This window comes from Lithobates pipiens, unplaced genomic scaffold, assembly GCF_037356315.1.
Source record: "Lithobates pipiens isolate NorthernLeopardFrog02 unplaced genomic scaffold, aLitPip1_a1.2 Scaffold_10, whole genome shotgun sequence".
Lineage (NCBI taxonomy): Eukaryota > Metazoa > Chordata > Amphibia > Anura > Ranidae > Lithobates > Lithobates pipiens.
The window spans coordinates 28,707,240-28,731,052 of NW_027507686.1; the positions used below are offsets into that span (position 1 = coordinate 28,707,240).

At 44.3% G+C, this 23,813-nt stretch overlaps 1 protein-coding gene across 2 annotated transcripts in view; it reads right to left on the reverse strand.

Moving 5' to 3' along the window:
* Positions 1–234: 234 nt before the first annotated feature.
* LOC143928551 (F-box only protein 31-B-like) overlaps positions 235–23,813 on the reverse strand; it is a 61,297-nt gene continuing 37,718 nt past the window's right edge. For both annotated transcript variants that reach the window (XM_077453349.1, XM_077453350.1), the window contains 5 exons: positions 16,666–16,740; positions 16,465–16,574; positions 14,729–14,882; positions 5,828–6,186; positions 235–3,979 (listed from right to left, as the gene is read on the reverse strand). In XM_077453349.1, the coding sequence (XP_077309475.1) occupies positions 3,757–3,979; positions 5,828–6,186; positions 14,729–14,882; positions 16,465–16,574; positions 16,666–16,740 (921 nt within the window). In that variant the 3' untranslated portion in view covers positions 235–3,756. The remainder of the gene's footprint in view (positions 3,980–5,827; positions 6,187–14,728; positions 14,883–16,464; positions 16,575–16,665; positions 16,741–23,813) is intronic.

Sequence of the window (23,813 nt, forward strand, 5' to 3'; positions counted from 1 at the left end):
TCAACCTGTAACTATGCATTGGTACTTACTAGGAAGAATTGTACAGAAACAAGACCTTTATAACATTTGACCACAAAATACATATATACATTAAAAAAAACTATAACAATGAAGAGAACCTGCGTACCAATCAACTTCATTGTGACTAGCGGACACAGATCATAAGAAATCATAAAAATTACACTTTGTAGCAGTCGAACCGATCCCAATGGTCTGAATAAGAACAAGTTTCACTATTTGTTAAAATCTCTCTTTATTATTTATTTTTTTCCAAGAATTAAACCCATTGAGTGTAGTTTTTATCTTCCTGCACAACAACGTCTCACTATACACGCGCCACCACATCAGTGCGGATCCGAGGGGACTCAGATACAAGCGTGGTGTCGTTCCCCATGTTCTACTCTAATAAAGTAGCCCAGCAGTCCATCCATATTCTGCACTAACAACCTCACCTAAAACATCCCCAGTTATGCTAGATTGCAAGCTCCCATGACCACATCTGGATCCGGTGCCTTTGTTTCCATGTGTTTGATATGTTTTGACTGCATCATTTTTTAGAGGGGTATTTATAAAATACTGTTTAGTTGCAAATGGGCCAAAATCAAAGGTTCTCGTGTCCATTGTCCTTTATAGAGTGAATGAGGAAAATACTGCATTATCGCCATTAGATGGAGCGGACGATCATAGTCAATAAGTATTTCTTTTCTATCATCAGACTCCAGCTAGCGGCCATGATTGGTATTTTCCTGGTTAATTCTATTATGCTTGAATAAATAACATTCGACCTGGAGATATAATAGCCTAATAACATTCTATTTCAATTTTACCCTCATTCACACAGAACTAATGTTTCACAGGATGCAAAGCTCTATTTTTTATATATATATATATATATATATATATATATAATACCACCCGCAACTATTGTAAACCTGTTAGTAAATACCGTATTTATCGGGGTATAACACGCACCCCAAGTTTAGGAGGGCATTTTAAGGAAAAAAGTTTTAGGAGGGAAGTTTAAGGGAAAAAAAACTTACATTTAAATGCCAGTCAATGCAGCCTTATCAGTGTGCATCTGCAGCCTTGTCCATCATTGCAGAATGATCAGTGTCATTTGCAACTTGCCCCACGCTGTTTGCAGCCTTGCAGAGTGTCATTTCTAGCTCGCCCAGCGCCGTTTGCAGCCTTCCATGTTTAAATATTCCGCCGCCGAGACAGACCGAGCGAGCGCCGACGAAAAATACCGAGCCGTCTGCTCGGCTCCGCTCGTAGTCCCGCCTCCCTGCTGTTTCTGGAGTGAGCGCTGCCAAAAAAGACAGAGCCGACTCTACTGTGTATTCGGCTTGGCTCGGCTCGCAGTCCCGCCCAGTATGGGCGGGACTGCGAGCCGAGTACACAGTAGAGTCGGCTCGGTCTTTTTCGGCAGCGCTCGCAGAAACAGCAGGGAGGCGGGACTACGAGCGGAGCCGAGCAAACGGCTCGGTCTTTTTGCCTCACAGACAGTGGGGATCGGCGTATAACACGCACCCACGACTTTCCCCCGATTTTAAGGGGGAAAAAGTGCGTGTTATACGCCGATAAATACGGTACTTGTTGTTGGTCTGTGTACAGCCTAAAATCTGCTCACACCTACACACCTGTCCCACTGTGCACGGTCTGATACAAGAGTAGCATGTGATAATTGTAAGAAGGAAATATAAAAATTGGGAAAATCAGGCATTTATTTGTCTGACTGGAAGGTCAAACTTAAATCGCTGCACCAGACGGACATCAGAAGGTTACACTACCTTCCGGTGTTTGCATCTCGGCACCCTACACACAATCCAACAAATGTCTACTCAGGTCCCACAATGCACTACCTGCAATGCCCAGCCATCAAGGACCATTGTAAGTGCAATAAAGATGGTACACCCTCCAATGACTCAGTGGATGTGACAGTGTTACTGCATCACCACTCACACCAGTGTAGAGCATTGTGGTGCACTAAAACCAAAATGCATTGGGGGTGGTACTAAGCATGAATGGCACTGCAGCACACCAATGCGTGTTGCAGTAACATGATCAGTAACGCATTTTCAGCAAGCACAGAAAATACCTGTTGATCCTACCAGAAACACTGTTTGAGTCACTTCCTGTAAGTTGAACTGAAAGTACAAGCAATGTTATCTTTCTTCTGTAAACTACCAATCCCCGTATACTCCATGTAATGGAGATGAACAAAGGCAAACATGTTTGCAGTCTAGCCTGGGTGACAACCATGGCTTCCTCCATGGATACAATTGGTGAGCGTAGCTGCTTAGAGGCAGGAGGTGTATAATTCAAATGACAAAAGCCTGAAAAAGATAAAACGAATGCAGCCACGTCATCCAACAACTAGTAAGCTTCAATATTTTACTTTGTTGTTCAGGCCACTTCTTGCTATGGGGTGACCACACCATGGCCTTGCCCTCATATTGTCCTTGTGTTGTCACCCTGCCGCATACACCCCCTGGTGGAAACTAAATAAGGCTGTGCCCACAAATTTTGTACATAGGCATGGTCTGCCCTTTGGAAAGCTGGTCCAAAGCATTGATGTGTAGCCGATGCTGGTGTGGGTGCATATAATCAGGAAGTGGCTGAAAAGAGGCTGGAGGAGATCGGCAGCACTGAAAAAAAGGGGGGGGGGGTGTTTCTGGAAAAAAAAAAGAAAAAACACGGCAAATATTTATCATACACAGTGCTTTAACAAACAAAATGTCATCCAGTTAGGTCTACTGTAGCAAATACAGTATATAGTACCCCACCCACATGTCCAAGGTACAACCTATTGGGGCAGTAGCTTCAGAGGGCCTATAATACACCTAAACCTGGCCCGGGTCAGTAGGGTTTCTGGAACCTTGCAGTTTGGTGGCAATTCAGCCCAATTGTTTCGTCACCTGATTGCTTAGTTATTGCAATCGCATCCAGGAAAAATTGAAGGACATTATTTTTAATTCAGTCTTTTAATAGACTAAATGAGGATTTTATAAAAAATTTATTTCACGGATCTGCCTCGCATCGCCCTGGAAAAGAAAATACGATCAAAGATTCAGATCAAATCTTCAGAACTGATGTATGGACGGCCACATTGTAACATTGTAACGTGTATTGCAGCTGCACACAATAGTGGCATCTTGTGGCAGTAATTGGTACTGCAACCCATTATTATATACAAATTAAAAAATATAGATTTTAATTTTAAAATCTAAATTTAGCTAGTGCAACCTATACATGGAACCACCTGGGCTTTTTACTGCTAATTAAATATTGCAATAAACCATTACTTTGTTGCTCAGGGTAAGTTACCTTCTTGCCATTTAGCTATACCCGCCCCCCGCTTGTTCCTGCTTTTAGACGGATGTACAAAAATAGGACCTGGTTTATCCTGCCCTGATAAAGGTGGGATCATTAATATATATAAGTTAGGTATATATTTATATATTATTACATAGGGTAGGCTGATTATATACATGTAATGAGGTTTGCTTTTTTCATTTCCCTTGGTTTTCATTGTTTTTAAAAGCATCACTTTCAGACTCTTTAGTATCCTACAGAAACATTGCAATGCATTGCAAGGCCTGTCAGTGCACCAAGGATTAAAGAGTACATGCACTGCGTTTGCTGCCCTCCAGAGGTCGCCATAGTTGCTTGTTGAGGTTGGGAAAAGGGGTGGGGGTGGGAGACCTAGACAGTGAAATGACCCGGATTCCGTTAAGCTCCTCCCACCACGCTCCCCTAGGTTGTCCATAGTTGCATAGCTCGCAGCATTTCATCGAAGGCCTCCGGCGATGGTGGCTGAGAGTTCTGAAATTTGTCCTTCATGCGGCTGTACAGGCTGAAGGATTTCAGCTCCAGCCATATGAATCCGAAACGGTTGTCGTCAAAGAGGATGAAGAGGCCAGGTGTCCGCTCCGGGCTGCTGAATCCATGGCCGGCTATGAGGCCCGTTCCATAAAAGCTTTAAAAAGGCAAAACAGAAAATTCTGTTAAAAATAAAACAAAAATACACAATGACCAAATATATATATATTTTTGTTCACTGTTGTTCCCTGACCCGCCTGCTTTGGTGTCAATTAGGAAAATCTTCCAAAGATAAAAATAAGCGATCCGAGTGAGAAAAATCTTTTATTTATAGACTCAGATGTTCAGTAATGTCCCTCTTTACTATCTGCATCTAAGCCCTGATGAAGGGGAGTGTTGAGTCCTGGATGATGTTTGCATTTTCTTGTGACCTTGTTGTGTGCAGATAAGAGTAACTTTGCTTACACCATATCAACAGCGCTTCATTTCCCCACACGTTGTAATCTACTCTGGGGACCCCCAAGGATATTCTGGTTGATAAAGAGCTGCTTTGAAAATGGTGTCCAGTTTTGTCTCTCTACCTATTAAGGCTAAACCAGGGAATGCACTACCATCTGAGAGCACTGGGGCCTTGGGTGTTCTGGGCTGGAGATAATCCAAATATGTATTTGGGCACTTGGAAGGAACTGCTCTATGGGCCCAGGTCTAATTTAGAAAGGTAAGGTGAGCCCACAAGTAGAGTTTAATGTAATGTTTACACATTTTGGGAAGACTTGCATGTTCATACAACTTACATATAGATGTATATATTGCTGCTGGAAAACCCTTGAACGACCCCCACTGCTTGACATATTCAGGGTCCCATCATCAGCACAAATAATTATCGAATACACACTATGCCAAAATGTTTGAACACATGACCATCACACATCACATATGAGCTTGTTGGGTAACCCAACCCATTCCAAATCCATGCCTTGACTGTCAGCATGGCCATTAATATAGAGTTGACCCCCTTTGTGACCAGAACACCCTCCACTCGTCATGGCCATTACTATAGAGTTGACCCTAATTATGGAGTTAATCTTCACCATGGCTAATAATATAGAGTTGACCCTCACCATGGCCACTAATCTAGAGTTGATCCTCACCATGGCCGCTAAAGAGCTGACCCTTGACATGGCCATCAATATAAAGATGACCCTAGTCATGGTCATCAATATAGAGATGACCCTCGTCAAGACCACTAATAACAAGTTGACACTCATTATGGCCATTAATATAGAGTTGACTCTCACCTCACCATTGCCACTAGTATAGAGTTGACCCTCGACATGGCCATTAATATAGAGTTGATCCTTGATATGGCCATTACTATAGAGTTGACCCTCGACATGACCATTACTATAGAGTTGACCATCATCAAGGCCATTACTATAGAGCTGGCTCTCACCATGGCCATTGCTATAGAGTTGACCCTCGATAGGGCTATTATTATAGAGTTTACCCTCACTATGGTCATTGCATTCTTAGTGCCGGTGCCCCCAGACCACATCATGAATTTAAAGGAGCTGGCTTTGTACACTGGGCACATGGTGGAACAGAAAAGGGTCTTCACCAAACTGTTACAAGGCTGGAAGAGCACAATTGTCTACAATGTCTTTGTATGATATATTAGCAGTACTTTTCACTGGAAACACATGAGCTCCATCATTTGGAGGTGGAGGGGCACATACCTTTTGCCATATATTGTACATGTGCACACAGGCAATGAAAGTATACATGTTTCAGGATTATGGGGATTTGTCTAAAAAGACTAAAGGTGGTCTTAGAATGTTAGAACATACAACCCCCCAATCAATGGCCAGCTCACCTGTATCTACATTTCCCACATCCCTCACAATTTGTGTCTGTTTATCTAATGCACTCCTCTTGGCCTCATTCATGATGAAATGGAGCCATGGTATCCTGACGCTAAATAATTCAGTATGTAGCATGCTCTCACCAAACTCTACAGCTGCGTGGGTATTCTCCATTCCGTGCCATCACCTCCTCCGGGAGGACAAATGCTTGCAGATCTTGAGGTTGTTGCTCCCCGTTTTCGCTGGCATCTGGTCCATTGGCAGCGCTCTCCTCCACACTGGCAACAGGCGATGGTGCCTGTGCAGGTTCCGCCCTGTTGCTGCTTCCAGCATCCTCCACACCTCCTGCCAGCCGCTGCTCCCTACTGATCAGGTCCCGGATGTCCAAGATGAGTCGCGACAGTTCAGAGAAATTGCGTAACTGCTCTATGCTGGGAAGGCGCATCGGCCGGGTCAGGTCTACTTCCAGAGTTGGCTGCCCAGCTGGGACATTGGGGTCTCCCTGAATACAAAGAGAACAAATTCATAATGTACGTCCGCACCATTATAGGGCCACTACACAGATGACAACTATACATTGTACTTTACATCTGACCTCTGGCCTTCTCTTCAGTCTTGAACAGTTGTACAGGCTCCTCTCCTGGACTGAAATGGCTTACAACAATTTCACTGCACACTGTGAGCTTCTCACAACGTGCATTAGAAGCTGCAGCAAGTCACATAGAGCCTGACAAATTTCCTGGCTGGAGGACTTGCAGCATCTTCTAGCCCTTTCCTCCCCAGCCTGACTGTCCCTGGCCAACCCCTTTCATTCAGGAAGCTCAACAGAGCATGTAGGCCCTACTTAATGAGGTCTGTATGCAAATACAATAACAAGTGTGTAGGGCACTGAACTGCAATACCACCATATAGATAGATATCAGCAGACAGAATAGGATCCAATGTCAGATTATGGGCAAATCCGAGACCCTCAGAATGATCACTGGGATAGTGGGATAAGGACAGCACTGAATAATACACTAGCCAGGTGCTTCAGTGTAATCGCATATGAACAGTCTGTGGAATGAGCGGTATACAATGGGCTAGATGACAGTTGATTCCGAAGCCCAAAATCCACAAGAGACAAGATGCCCAGTTCAAGTCACGATTTATTGCAATGAAAAGATAAAAAGTCTTATATGGTGCATCACAGTGTGTACCAGTTGTTAAAGGAATGTGCCGGAGGGACTCGGATGACAGATGGGATCCATGAAAGGAGGATGGCGGCCGCGGTGGAGGAAAAGGGGGAGCTCTTGTCACTGGAAATCACATCACCAGAACCTGAAACAGCCGCACAACGTGGACCACTGGAGCACACCAGGGAGTTGCTAACTACACCAGTTGCCAGGACAACGTGTTTTGGGGGAATGCCCCTTTGTCAAATCCTGATGGGCTAACCGGCAAGGCAAACTTATATACCTACATCAACTGGAACAGCACATCCCCCTAGCCCAGAGATAGGGCAATCAACTACCAGTGGATAACTAGATTTAAAAAAAAACATTATACCAGCAGCTATACAGCTGTCCCAATATAAGATGATTAAAAAATGAAAAATAAAACTATGATGTAATAAAAAAAATACAGTTACAGTCATATTATCCCACCAATGCTTGTTTGATACAATCTAATTACCAGAAAAAAGTACTGGGCTGAAGCTCATGATATAATGAACGACTAAAGGAGATGCATGGAAGGGAGAGGAAAAAAAAAAGGAGGGACCATTATCAGGGGTTACATCCATCCACACCCACAGGCCCGTGCCCATGCATACAGTGCCTTGAAAAAGTATTCATATGCCTTGAAATGTTCCACATTCTGTCATGTTACAACCAAAAACGTGAATGTATTGAGATTTTATGTGATAGACTAACACAATGTGGCAAATAAATGTGAAGTGAAAGGAAAATGATAAATGGTTTTCAACATTTTTTACAAACAAATATGTGAAATGTGTGGTGTGCATTTGTATTCAGTCTCTTTTACTCTGATACCCCTAACTAAAATCTAGTGGAACCAATTGCCTTCAGAAGTCACCTAATTAGTAAATAGAGTCCACTTGTGTGTAATTTAATCTCAGTATAAATACAGCTGTTCTGTGAAGCCCTCAGAGGTTTGTTAAAGAACCTTAGTTAACAAACCATATCATGAAGGCCAAGGAAAACACCAGGCAGGTCAGGGATAAAGTTGTGGAAAAGTGTAAAGCAGGGTTAGGTTATAAAAAGAAATTCCAAGCTTTGAACATCCCATGGAGCTCTGTTCAATCCATCATCCGCAAATGGAAAGAGTATGGCACAACTGCAAACCTACCAAGACATGGCTGTCCACCTAAACTGACCGGCCGGGCAAGGAGGGCATTAATCAGAGAAGCAGCCAAGAGGCCCATAGTAACTCTGGAGGAGCTGCAGAGATCCACAGCTCAGGTGGGAGAATCTGTCCACAGGACAACTATTACTTGTGCTCTCCACAAATCTGCCCTTTATGGAAAAGTGGCAAGAAGAAAGACATTGTTGAAAGAAAGCCATAATAAATCCTGTTTGCAGTTTGCCAGAAGCCATGTGGGGACACAGCTAATATGTGGAAGAAGGTGCTCTGGTCAGATGAGATCAAAATGTAACTTTTTGGCCTAAAAGCAAAAACACTATGGGTGGTGGAAAACACTGCACATCACCCTGAACACACCATCCCCACCGTGAAATATGGTGGGGATAGCGTCATTCTGTGGGGATGCTTTTCTTCAGCAGGCACAGGGAAGCTGGTCAGAGTTGATGGGAAGATGGGTGGAGCCAAATACAGGACAATCTTAGAAGAAAACCTGTTAGAGTCTACAAAAGACTTGAGACTGGCAAGATAGAACCAATGTTATGATGGACTGCTACCTTTGTCATTCTTGCTCCTCTTCCTTATTCCTCCTCCTAATCTTCCTCCTCATTCCCTGCCCCTTCTTTGTCTATGCCTGATCACTTGGCTGTCGTTCCTTATGTTCAATGGCTAATATTTGGCTACAGTTGCTGTAAAGATATGTAGATGGGTTTGGAGCAGTATATTATTGCTATTGTTCATATGTTATAGTATTGGTTATGTTGCTCTCCATGTATCGGCACCCTCCATATCGGACCTCATGGGGTATACCATGATCGTTGCTTATTTGAGCAGGTTTACCCCTCTTATACTTTTTCTATAACTGTTATGAAACTGTGTTGTTTTCTTCATGCAAGCTGCATATACAAATAAAGATTATATATAAAAAAAAAAAAAAAGACTTGAGACTGGGGCAGAAGTTCACCTTCCAGCGGGACAACGACCCTAAACATACAGCCAGAGCTACAATGGAATGGTTTAGATCAAAGCATATTCATGTGTTAGAATGGCCCAAAGCCCAGACCTAAATCCAATTGAGAATCTGTGGCAAGAATTGAAAATTGCTGTTCACAGACGCTTCCCATCCAATCTGACAGAGCTTGAGCTATTTTGCAAAGAAGAATGGGCAAAAATCTCCCTCTCTAGATGTGCAAAGCTGGTAGAGACATCCCCAAAAAGACTTACAGCTGGAATTGCAGCAAAAAGGTGGTTCTACAAAGTAGACTCAGGGGGCTTGAATACAAATGCACACCACGCTTTTCACATATTTATTTGTAAAAAAAAAAATTGAAAACCATTTATCATTTTCCTTCCACTTCACAATTATGTGCCACTTTGTGTTGGGCTATCACATAAAACCCCAATAAAATACATTTACATTTTTGGTTGTAACATGACAAAATGTGGTCAAGGGGCATGAATACTTTTTCAAGGCACTGTATGTGTGTATATTAAACTGTGGATTTCCTGGTCCTTGTCAAGGCCAATTGAGGATAAGGTGTTTAATTTATGGATCCAAAAGGTCTCACATTTACACAATACTGAAAATCCTTAACTGGCAGTGAGAGATTTATCAGGTATGCATTTGATGGCAAAGACAGTCAAGGCACCTGTGTCCCCACCCTGACATGAGGTGAAGTGGCGTAGGACACTATGCTTGTCTGAACGATCTTCAATGAACCTATGATGCTCACAGGTTCTCTTACTAAGTGAGCATATAGTGCACCCCACATACAAGAGACTGTAAGAGCACCTTAACCCAAAGATCACATAATTCAAACGTGATGACCTTGGAAACATTACCAGTCCCCGAAACATGGTTTGTCCAATAATTTCAATACTCCTGCATCTAGAGTTGACCCACGAAGGAGGGGCAAATATTACGAAGAATTTCTGCAAATCGGTTGGTGGTAACTCGTATTTACATTATATGAGTTGCCACCACCTCGCCTGGAAGGATAATATCCCCTCTGACCAGTTCCATCTACTAAGAAAGAATTGTTCGAAGGTGGAGGACTATACAGAACAGAGCTGTCTTCTCAGACAAAAATAAACGCTATCCTAAGGAGTTAATACAAGAGGCATATTTTAAATTCCTTAATAGCCCAAAAGACCCCATATCAAAACTAAATCTCCTGAGCATAACATCACACATTTCACTACAGTATTCAACAGTGATTACCAACAGTGTTTTTGAAACAATGGCATATTTTACAGATGGACCCCAAATTGGCACCAGTCATTTCCAACACACCCCGTATCACCTTTAGAAGGGCAAGTTCTTTTAAAGAATATTATTGTGCGCAGCAAGTTAAGTGAGGCCAATAATGCCAAACAGGAAGATATTAGATTTTTCTTTGATAATATAATGGGCATTCTTATATGTGGTAAAACGAGGATGCCTCACAAACCACAGGGGGGACAAACCACATTTTGAGATAGGACTGGAAATGTTTAGAATATTAAACAGTTCATCACATGTTCTACGGATTATGTGATCTATGCGTTACTGTGTTCTTGCGGTCTCTTGTATGTGGGGCGCAATATACCCCCACTTCATTAGAGAATCGTTGAGCACCGTAGGGTAATTGAAGATCGCTCAGACAAGCATAGTGTCCTACACCCCTTCACCTCATGTCATGGTGGGGACAGAGGAGCCTTGAAGGTATTTGCCATCGAATGCATATCTGATAAGTCCCTCACTACCAAAGATTCTTGGTGTTGTGAAAACGAGAGACCTTTTGGATCCATAAATAAAACACCTTATCCCCAAATGGCCTCAACGAGGACCCGGAAATCCACAGTTTAATATAATTGTGGTTGCGCACAAATATCCATGGGCACAGTTATGTGGGTGCGGATGGATGTAACCCCTGATACTGACCCCTCCTTTTTTCCTCTCCCTTCCATACATCTCCTTTAATCTTTCATTATATTATGGGCTTTAGCCAGGTACTTTTTTCTGGTATTTGTATTGTATCAAACATGCACTGGTGGGATATTATGACTGTAACTGTATTTTTTATTACATCATAGTTTTATTTTTCATTTTTAATCTTCTCATATTGGGACAGCTGTATAGTTATTTTTGGTATAATGGCTGTTTTTTAATCTAGTTCCCCACTGGTAGTTGACTGGCCTATGTCGACGAGCCTTGAAACATGTTGTCCTGGCAACAGGTGTAGTTAGTAAATCCTTGGAGCGTTCCAGTGGTCCACGGTGTGCGGCTGTAGACTTCTGGGTTTCATCGACGCAAGTCCTCCATTTCCTCTGTTACGGCTGGCGGCCTGCTGCCATAAATCCCATTTGTCACCGGAGTCCTTTCCGGCACATCCCTTCCGCCCTCAGCCTGGGTTCTTCCAACAACTGGTACACAATAAATCATGACTTGAACTGGACATCCAGTCATTTGTGGATTTTGGGCTTTGGAATCATCTTTCATCTAGTCCGTTGTATACAGCTCATTCCACAGACTGTTCTCATGCAATTCTGCTGGAGCGCCTGGCTAGTGTATTATTTAGTACTGTGTGCAAATACAGCCTGCCTAGGAAAGCCCTCTGCTCCAGAATAACATCCACCCATCAAGGCATTTTAAAATTTGCATAGCTCCTCCCACGAGCCAGTCCACTGCTTACATCAGGACTGAGGGCTCTCTCCCCAATAGAGTTTCCCTTTTATCAGGGTCCCCCTTAGACTCTTTGCTTATATCAGGATTTCCATCAGAGTCCCCCTTACATTAGGGTCCCCAAAAAAGCTTCCCTCGCCTAAATCAGGGTCACCATCAGACTCTTCGCTTAAATCAGGATCCCCATCAGAGTCCCCCTTACAATATGGTACCCAACAGAGTCCACCTTACATCCCGGTCCTCATCAGTCTCCCTACTTAAATCAGGGTCCCCATCAGTCTCCCTACTTACACCAGGGTCCCCATCAGTCTCCCTACTTACCTCAGGGTCCCCATCAGTCTCTCTACTTACATCAGTGTCCCCATCAGACCCCCCCACTTACATCAGGATGCCCATCAGACCCCCTACTTACATCAGGGTCCCTATCAAACTCTCTACTTACATCAGGGCCCCCCCATCAGACTCCCCACTTACATCAGGGTCCCCATCAGACTCTACGTACATCAGGGTCCCCATCAGTCTCTACGTACATCAGGGTCCCCATCAGACTCTCTACTTACATCAGGGTCCCCATCAGACCCCCAACTTACATCAGGGCCCCATCAGACTCTTCGCTTACATCAGGGCCCCCCCATCAGACTCCCCACTTACATCAGGGTCCCTATCAGACTCTCTACTTACATCAGGGTCCCCATCAGACCCCCAACTTACATCAGGGCCCCATCAGACTCTTCGCTTACATCAGGGCCACCATCAATCTCCCTACTTATACCAGGGTCCCCATCAGACCCCCAACTTACATCAGGGTCCCCATCAGTCTCCCTACTTACACCAGGGTCCCCATCAGTCTCCCTACTTACACCAGGGTCCCCATCAGTCTCCCTACTTACACCAGGGTCCCCATCAGTCTCCCTACTTACATCAGGGTCCCCATCAGTCTCCCTACTTACATCAGGGTCCCTATCAGTCTCCCTACTTACATCAGGGTCCCCATCAGACCCCCCCACTTACATCAGGGCCCCATCAGACTCTTCGCTTACATCAGGGTCCCCATCAGACTCCCAACTTACACCAGGGTCCCCATCAGGCTCCCCACTTACATCAGGGCCACCATCAATCTCCCTACTTATACCAGGGTCCCCATCAGACCCCCAACTTACATCAGGGCTCCATCAGTCTCCCTACTTACACCAGTGTCCCCATCAGACCCCCAACTTACATCAGGGTCCCCATTAGTCTCCCTACTTACACCAGGGTCCCCATCAGTCTCCCTACTTACACCAGGGTCCCCATCAGTCTCCCTACTTACACCAGGGTCCCCATCAGTCTCCCTACTTACACCAGGGTACCCATCATTCTCCCTACTTACATCAGGATCCCCATCAGTCTCCCTACTTACATCAGGGCCCCCCATCAAACTCCCCAACTTACATCAGGGTCCCCATCAGACTCTACTTACATCAGGGTCCCCATCAGACTCTCTACTTACATCAGGGTCCCCATCAGACCCCCAACTTACATCAGGGCCCCATCAGACTCTTCGCTTACATCAGGGCCCCCCATCAGACTCCCCACTTACATCAGGGTCCCTATCAGACTCTCTACTTACATCAGGGTCCCCATCAGACCCCCAACTTACATCAGGGCCCATCAGACTCTTCGCTTACATCAGGGTCCCTATCAGACTCCCAACTTACACCAGGGTCCCCATCAGGCTCCCCACTTACATCAGGGCCACCATCAGTCTCCCTACTTACACCAGGGTCCCCATCAGACCCCCAACTTACATCAGGGTCCCCATTAGTCTCCCTACTTACACCAGGGTCCCCATCAGTCTCCCTATTTACACCAGGGTCCCCATCAGTCTCCCTACTTACACCAGGGTCCCCATCAGTTTCCCTACTTACACCAGGGTCCCCATCAGTTTCCCTACTTACACCAGGGTCCCCATCAGTCTCCCTACTTACACCAGGGTCCCCATCAGTCTCCCTACTTACATCAGGATCCCCATCAGTCTCCCTACTTACATCAGGATCCCCATCAGTCTCCCCACTTACATCAGGGTCCCCATCAGTCTCCCTACTTACATCAGGGTCCCCATCAGTCTCCCTACTTACATCAGGGTCCCCATCAGACCCCCCAACTCACATCAGGGTCCCCATCAGTCTCCCTACTTACACCAGAGTCCCCATTGCACTCCCTACTTACACCTGGGTCCCCATCAGGCTCCCTACTTACATCAGGGCCACCAGCAATCTCCCTACTTACACCAGGGTCCCCATCAGGCCCCCAACTCACATCAGGGCCCCCATTAGTCTCACTACTTACAACAGGGTCCCCATCAGTCTCCCTACTTACATCAGGGTCCCCATCAGACTCCCTACTTACATAAGGGTCCCCTTCAGACCCCCAACTTGCATCAGGGTCCCCATCAGACTCTCTACGTACATCAGGGACCCCATCAGACTCTCTACTTACATCAGGGACCCCATCAGACTCTCTACTTACATCAGGGTCCCCATCGCACTCCCTACTTACACCAGGTTCCCCATCAATCTCCCTACTTACATCAGGGTCCCCATCAGTCTCCCTACTTAAACCAGAGTCCCCATCGGTCTCCCTATTTACACCAGGGTCCGCATCAGACTCCCTACTTACACTAGGGTCCCAATCAGATTCTCCACTTACATCAGGGTCCCAGAGTCCACCCTTACCTGGCTGTGAGGCAAATACCGCCCATTCCTAAATCAAGTCCCTCCCACCAGAATTCTACAGTAGGCTCTGGCATTGGACTGCTAAATAATGGGAGGGGCTTACCTCTAGATAATAGCAGGGCTTAGAGAAAGTTGGACAAAAGTATCAATATACAGACATGAAGACATTAAATACTCTCAGTGTATGGCCACGGCCCCCCCCCCCCCCCTCCCCATCAGCAGGTCTGAAAAAGGAAAGAATTCCAGCTCTGTTCCCAGGATCCAATATTCTTCCTTATAGAAAAACACATCAGGCTCCTGCTCACCGTTATTTTTGTGGCCTTTGCAGTCATCCCCTGGAAACTCAGCATGACTATCTCCAGGCCATGGCTTCCATATGTGCCCTTGAAAAAGCCAGGCTTTACTAGATCATCCGGCCGGCTAGGTGGGTGATATATCCGGCGGTAAGTAAGGCAATTGCTGCAAAGAGACACAAAAGAACAAGATAAAAAGGATAAAGAAGCCAACCATCTACTTATTTGGTGTCCACATATGTCTGACACAGATCAGCCCCTACTTGCTACAAAGTTACAACACATAGACTGATCACTGGGAGAGAGGAGACCGCTCCCTCCTGCTTGCAGCAGACTTATGACATCATCTAATTTTATGATAGCATTGGGCAGGTGACAGGTCCTCTTTATGGAAATATTGGGGGTAAAAAACAAAAATGAATTATTTTTATTTTATATATCTTTTTTACACTTTTTTCTCTACTTAACTTTATTGCTATCACAATGGGCAAACAAACCCCCATATGTAATAGCATTGGACAGATGACAGGTCCTCTTTATGGAGATGCTGGGGGTAAAAAAACATTATTTTAATTTAATATATATATATATTTAATTTATTTAAACAAACATAAATATTTTTTATTTATTTTATATAATATATTTTTTACACTTTTTTCTTTACTTAACTTTATTGCTATTGCAAGGGGCAAATACCCCCCATATGTAATGGGTAATATATTAGCTGTAATGGAGGACAGTGGGGAAATTGATAGTCTAATAGGCTAACAAGCACCCTATGTTATTGCATTGGGTAGGTGATAGATCATTTTTATAGAGACATTGAGGGGGGGCTAGACCCCATTGTCTCAAAGGAAGAGAACCGGTCACCTGCCCAATGCAATAACATAGGGGGCTTGTTCACCTATTAGACTACCAATTTTCCCTCTGTCCTCCATTACAGCTAATCAAGCACAGGTCATGCTTGATTAGCAGCATCCTTGGCTCCAGTAACCAAGGAGTTGCAGCTGTAAACCAAGAAATTGGGTAATACAAATCTCTTCTGGATTCATCTTAAAGGGGATCAGGGAACAAATGTGTAAAGCTATTTGCCGCAGTATTGAGCGTCCCTGAGGAAGGGGAGGGCCTGGGAAGCACCGCACGTGGTGGCGGTGAGGAGGGTGTACCATTCAGAGCCCTATACAAGTGATTATAAACAGGATCACTTTCATGTAAAATGCCCTTTGCTGGCTCTACAAATAGCAAGCTTATGGCTGCTGCTTGCTTTAACCCCTTGTATACCGCATCGTTTATGAACGTTGGTTGGTAGACGAGGTGACACTTTTCTGATAAATGATAGTGTTCTTGTATATTATGACAGGTCAGAAATGTATTCATGGAAAGTTACTGGCAGGTGCACTTGAACCTTTTACCCAGCTTGAAAAAAACAGCCACTAGAGGGAGCTCTTACAAAGCTGAATTTGAAATAGAACCAGGCAAATATGGATCAGAAGTGTCCTATCAGGAACTATCTTTAGGTAAACATTATAATAGCTGAAGATGAGACTCACTGAAAACACATCACCATCCCCTTTTCAATACAAATTCCCAGAGGGGGAGGAGGAGGAAGAAGAAAGGAAGGAAAAGAAGAAAGAAGAAGAAAAAGAAGAAAGGAAGGAAAAGAAAAGAACAAAAGAAAAAGAAGAAAGGAAGGAAAAGAAGAAAGAAGAATGAGAAGAAGCATTTTTCCCCAATGTCCTCTCACTTACTCATATTGGCAGATATAGATGAATTTCATCAGGATGAGCTCCTGCATATGTTCATGGAAAATATCGTCCAGCGTCCTCCCCAAGTCATCTCGCAGCCACGTGCGAAATTCCTGACGGCAAAAAATAAAAAAAGCGCAAGATCGTTAATACATCGATATGTGGGGATGGCTGCGGAACGAGAGATGACAGGTCCTCCCTTACCTCCTGCCGTCCTCCGGACATTCGGTGGTAGTCGGTCTGAAGGCATTTGGTACAGAACTCATCCTTCTTCACCATCTGTAGCAACAATGTGATTGGTTAGCAGTGGCAGGAACATATGTAATAAATTAGCAGGAAGCGAATACTTGCTGATAATTATGTTTATTATGATATTCCTGATATTATGATAAAATGATGATGATGACTAGTTTTGGAACAGGAAACATGTATTTTCAGTAGGGACAAGATTTAATATAGAATAGACAATATGAGGATCAAGTGATTTCTATTAATTTCCTGTCCTGATGAGACAACTGGAAGTGAGGGGAAATCCCATTTTAAAAAGGCCCTATGTGCTTTCATATTTGTCTTCTCTATATATAATACACACACACACACACATACACATATATATATATATAAAATACACTCTTCAAATGTGCTTTAAAATGCATGCTCTTCCCTTTCATTAACAAGAAAATAATGGCGTTTGCTGTTGGGCTGGTATAAAAAATGCAATGGGGCTGGTATGAATTTTTTCCAGGGCTGGTTTTTATTCCCAGTCCGGCCCTGGTCACATGACCATAAGCCCCACCCTGCCTCGCCTTTCAGCAGTTCAAATCCTTTAAAGGACAGGCGGCAGTTAACGCCAAGGGGTTAAACAACAAAAGTGCATCAAAAACTGATCAGTTTTAAAGGGCCCTAAGTGTATGGAAACCCAAAATCAATTATTGAGTATATCTGGCATCATATCTCACTGTATACAGTTTATAAAAAAACAAATTGAATTTCACAGTTTCTTACCTGGAGATCCTGCCAGCAACACCACTTCCTGTTGCAGATGACAACCCTAAGCCACAATTTACATCAGCGTTGTCACCCTGCCATGGAAGCTACTTCAGTTGGCTGTTGGGTTGTATACATGATAGACAGCCCAATGGCCCAATGGCAGGGTGCACACAGCAAGACAACGCTGCTGCTAATAGCAAAGTAGTGTCTTAGCATTGTAAGTCCCCATCAGGAAATGCTGTTACTGGCAGGATCTCCAGGTAAGAAACTGAACAAATATTCACACAAAAGGATTTGCTTAAAGTGGCCTAAACCCATAAATTTAACAGATTCCCAACAGTAACATTTGAAGCGTGTCAATAATGCTAACTGACACAGTTGCTTGTGCTCTCAACTGAAATGTTAAGCCATCAAATGACTGGTGACATATCTGATCACATGTGCAGCATCATGGCAGCTGCAGATCAAGCAGAGGCTAAGATGGCAGCTCCCATGGCTGTAAAGGAAAGAAGGGTTTAGTTCCACTTTAACCACTTCCTGCCCGGCCTATAGCAAAATGACGGCTGGGCGGTGGTTGCGTTATCCTGACTGGGCGTCATATGATGTTCAGCAGCATAACAGCCGCCGAGCGCATCGCGATGAGTGGTGGTGCAGTGTGTCAGTCTGATACGCCGCTACACCGATCTCAGTAAAGAGCCTCCAATGGAGACTCTTTACCATGTGATCAGCCATGTCCAATCACTGCTGATCACGATGTAAACAGGAAGAGCTGTTGAACGGCTTTTTCTCACTCGTGTCTGATAGACGTGAGTAGAGGAGAGCCGATCGGCTGCTCTCCTAACAGGGGGAGTCTGTGCTGATTATTAATCAGCCCTGCCCCCCCTCGGATCCTGCCCAGGACCACCAGGATGACCATCCACACTGAAACACCAGGTATGTCCCCCAGACCACCAGGGAAATGCAAATCTGTGTCAAGGCAGCTGCCAATCAATGCCCAGGCAGCTGGCAATCAGTGCCCACTCACAATGCCTACCACTGCCAGTGCCCCCAGGGATGCCTATCAGTGCCATGTATCAGTGCCCATCAGTGCCACATATCAATGCCCATCAGTGCCGCATATCAGTGGCCAGCAGTGCCCCCCTATCAGTGCCTCTGAGGATTGCAGCAGCAGAAGTCCCGCCTCTTGTCACTCCCCCGAGCTGTGACACTAGAAACAGCATAAAACTTGTCACAGCAGGAAATGTCCAATCAATACCATCACACGGCGACAGCCAGTCACCCTTCATATTGCACCGCCTGCTCGGAGAAGGCGGATTCGGACAGGTAAGTTCTCATTTTCCCACCTATAACTAGATCAGTAGCCCCACCCACAAAACAAACCCCTCCCCAGTAACTAGCCAATGTGTACCAGCCACTCAAATCTGATTCAGCTACTGGTAGACTTAATGATGTCACTCTGCCTTATGGAGAGGAGGAGTCGGGAACACAAAGTGAAGAAAGCTCTCCCTGTCATAGATATCAGAAGACAGTCGGTCATCGCCCCTCGCAGCCTTCATCAATAACTCCTTCTGATTGCTCCCCAATGCTAGTTACATCCTTTCCCAATAATAAAGAACCGTTCTTTCCTAGAACACAAAATGATTTTTGTCTTTTCTTTCATTCAGGTCTTTCTGGCAACTCATTGCGCAACCAAGAAGATCATGGCCATCAAGTCTGTAGTGAAGACTTCAGATCAACGTAGCGCCATTGAAACAGAGCAGAAGGTCATGCAGATGGCGGCAGGGTGTCCATTCCTCACCCAACTTTACACCACTTTTCAGACCCGCCATTCTGCCTGTTTCGCTATGGAATACGTCTCTGGAGGGGATCTGTTTGATTTCACCAATAAACATTTCCCTCTTTCCATTTCCGTCATAAGGTAAGTCTCATCGCCACAATGAGAATAGAATAGAAAGCAATCTTTATAAGATATGTTGCTTTATAATCCAGGCTTTTAGGAGTTTAGAATTACATTGGACTCCATTAGAATGCGTAGCTACATCAGTCCACCCAGATCTGACGTAGATACTTTAGAGTAATGTCACTCCGTCCCGCCAAAAATTGGGGACCACGCGCCTCTCCCAAGCTTAGATACGCTATATTATCATAGTATGTTTGGTGTTCCAAGTAGACTGTTCACACACATGGCATTCTGCAATCCCAGTTTCTCCAAAGCGGCAGTGATTGCACCATGTGGGGAAGGAGATGGAGACAGTCCAGAGTCACCTAGTAACGTTCTCTAAGAGGTTTGCCGGGAGATGGAGCTGGGTTTCTGATCATGTGACCACCGCCATGATTGGCTGTGACAGTGGTCACATGATCAGAGAGCTCCCAATCGCATGTAGATATCGGGAGCTTTCCTTTAGGCAGCAGTAACTGTGCCGGGAGTGCATCCTCAGGACAGCTCTGTTTACATTCTGGCACCCATATATGCGGCCTCTCAGTGTTAATTCCCACCCACCTAGAGGCCACATATATGCATACCACCAGCACGAAGGGGTTAACACTTCTGGACCAATGATGTACTGGTACCTCATAACCCTGGTACTGCTTTTTAGAGGTGCCGATCTAACTAACAGCTGGATTGGTTTTACATGCAGCAGGAGGGGACTTCCTCCACTCCCGGCACCTACCACAGATTTCTCAGGCTCTCTCATCATACCGGGAGACCCAGACGACCAGCCGGCACGTCTACTGGCTGGTCAGACAGCTGAACAAAGCTGTGATCGTGATCGATCGGCTCTCCGCTATGGTACCACGGATGTGATGACATTGAGACCTGACATTTTTAAGAAATCAAAATCATTCAAAAACACAGATCTCGGTGTTGTGAATGCTGTTAAGGGCAGAGGAGAGACTTGGGGTCTTATAGTACCGGTCACATGCCTATTGCTGTGACAAGCATGTTTACAGCCTGGATCCTACCAATGGGTTCTCCCAGGAGACTCCAGAATCTGGGATCTGTTAAAACCAGAAATGGTGAGCAGGTGCCATGCCCAGAACTCTGACCGTACGGTAACCTAAACAAGCTCAAAGGTGGGACCAGTAATGGGATAGAGCCAGGTACTCCCTCCCCCTGCCCATGGATAATGTTTATACTTAAGTCTAATGATTGTAAAATTTAATTAATTCAGAATACAATTTTTTTCTCTTTTATAGATTCATTGTGGCGGAAATAGCCTGTGGACTTGAGTTCCTCCACGGACGTGGCATAGTTCATAGAGACCTCAAGTTAAGAAACATCTTAATGGACAATGAAGGTCACGTCCGTATTGCAGACTATGGATTGGCAGAAATGGATCTGTTTGGTAATAGGAAGGTGACAAGCGTAGCCGGAATGATTGGATACATAGCGCCAGAAGTAAGTCACGCTCTTTTTACCCATCACTAGACCTCATCTATTCAGTATATCACAATCCAATCACTATCCCTCTGATACTTGTAATATAAACATTTTAGATTGCATACAGAACCCTGCAATGTAAAACACCTGATTGGTAATCATTAAGCTCTTAAAATTATTTAAAAAAAATATGTTAACCACTTGCTGACCGCCGCACGAACATATACGTCAACACAATGGCACGCATAGGCAAATGGGCGTAGAGGTACGTCCCTTTAAACTTGCTGTTGTGTGGTCACGTGCAAGCTCCAAGATCATGCCCACGGGACCCGCAAACTCGATGTCCGACGGTGTCCCGCGATCGTGTCACGGAGCTGAAGAACGGGGAGATGTCAGTGTAAACACAACTTCTCCCCGTTCTTCCTAGTGACCTGTCACTGTTCATCTGCTATAGGGAGCAGCGATCAGTGACGTGCCACTCATAGCCACACCCCTTAACAGTTAGAACACGCCCTAGGATACACTTAACCCCCTTCCTAGCCCCCTAGTGGTTAACCAATCAAACGCTTATTGTGATTTTTTTTTACCAAAAACATGTAGAAGAATATATAGCCTAAACTGAGGAAAAAAATTAGTTTTTATATATTTTTTGGGGATATTTATTATAGCAAAAAGTTAAAAATATTGCTTTTTTTTTTTTTTCAAAATTGTTGCTCTTTTTTTGTTTTTAATGCAAAAAATAAAACCACAGAGGTGATCAAATACCACCAAAAGAAAGAGACGTCAATTTTGTTTGGGAGCCACATCGCACGACCAGGCAATTGTCAGTTAAAACGACGCAGTGCTGAATCACAAAAATTGCTCTCGTCTTTGGCCAGCCAAATGGTCCAGGCTGAAGTGGTTAATATATGTCCATGGGGGCAGCCATTGCGTATGCCGCCTCTGCCTCCTGGTTAGCTGTTGGGCACAGTGGTTGTTCTTTGCTATTCCTCTTGCTTAAAGCGAGTTTAGCTACAATATCTATAATAATGGACATATGAAATAGTAAACATATACAATTTTAAAAAGCTACATCAAGGTTAATGTTGCAATGATTTCTACTGGAGAGCAGATATCACTATTTGCTCTCTGTTACAATCTGCAGAATTACGGCCCATTCATTAAATGCATGCCACTGTGTAGAGCCTGTGGTATCCTATGAAGTTCTATATACTTAGCATAACAAAGAACTCCGATTCGATTAGGGTGAATCACATGACTAGGCTCTTGCTCAAGTTTTTTTTTTTTATGTTTACACCCATTCCCTGTAATAGCACTCAAAGACCCAATTCCACCGCTGTGCTTTATAAATGTCATTTTTATTAAAGTAGCGCTATTGCCACAGTAAGGACATACTGATGCTTTGTAAATGCCTCCCTTAGAATACACGTTCAATGAATATATATTATTTCCCCTATAAAAGGATGGTAAGTTTGTAGGAACCAAGTAACTGATTTCTCTTCTCTGATTGGCAGGTTATCAACGGCGACTTCTACCAGTTTGCACCCGACAACTGGGGGTTGTCATATACAAGATGGCCACAGGAACTGTACCATTCCGTGACGATACCACTCAGGTATACAGGAGGGCCGTGAATTATGAAGATCCTGTTTACCCCCCGGACATGGACCAACATCTGAAGCACTTCCTGGGAGGAGTAAGTACAAGACATTTTCTAATTCTGAAGAAGCACAGGGAAGGTTTCTAGGCCTACTGCTGCTGCTTTAGCGGTATAATGTAGGGGTGTTGCCAATTCTGGTTGTCAGCTGGATTGTTGGGTAGTTTGGCTTCTTCATCCCATGGTGAAGATCCAATGGGAATACTTCATCCTGGGGCTTAGGGCTCAGACGATGATGCCACATGGGGTCAATCGCTGATGTGCACATTGTATGAGGTTATTGAAGCAGAACTCCTCCCCATTTATTATTGTTTTGAACATAGTGGGGAGGATTAGATCACCTGCCGTCATTGTGTCCCTGTTGTAGACATTTTGTTTCATATCATGTCCTGAGGACATGGAAATCTCACCAAGGGGTGACACAGAAAGCAACCACAACCTAACAGAGGGGTTCTAACCCATTCCAACTCCATTCATTAAACTGCTTTTATCGCCCGGTGCTGATAAATTATGTTAATGAGAAGAAAAAAAGATCTTTAAAAATATCCAATCTCCTCCCTTTTCTCGTGGCTGTAATTCTACTTTAAGTGTCACCACCAATCCAAAGATCTCAGGGAGTTAGAAGCGATCTAATGGCGGCACATCATAACATGTACTGATTTGTTGTGCTGGAATATAATATGAATTCCATCCATGTCAGAAGACATCCAGCACCTGTACTTGGCTATATATGTGCCTTCACATGCTATGATCCTCCAATGGGTGAAAGGACCGCCCAGGAGGAGACGCACTGTAGTCAAAGTTTTTTTTTTCTTTTCTAAAAAGTGCAAAATGAACTCAAAATAACTCTTAATTTCTCTTTTATAGCTGCTATGCAAATGTCCGGAGAAGAGGCTTGGAGTTGGCAGCGACATAAGACGGCATCCATTCATGAGGCTCATCAATTGGAAGTCGATGGAACAAGGGAAAGGACGGCCCCCTTTCTCTGTAGGTCCGGTAAGTACACAAATCTTTATAGGATGAGGATTCAAAAAGAAGATTGTTACACACTGTAAGGAGCATTGCTGTGTCCTTACAGCTAATATAGGGGGTACAGACATATCCCAGCCTGCAGGAAAACCTCACAGACTAATCAGTCAATATTTCATTTTCTACGGGAGAAGTAAATAAGAATGTAACTTTCTAGGCATCAGACACAATGGGGATGATTTACTAAAACTGGAGAGTGATAAATCTGATGCAGTTGTGTATGGTAGCCAATCAGCTTCTAACTTTCTGCTTGTTCAATAAAGCTTTGACAAAAACATGTCAGCTGATTGGTTA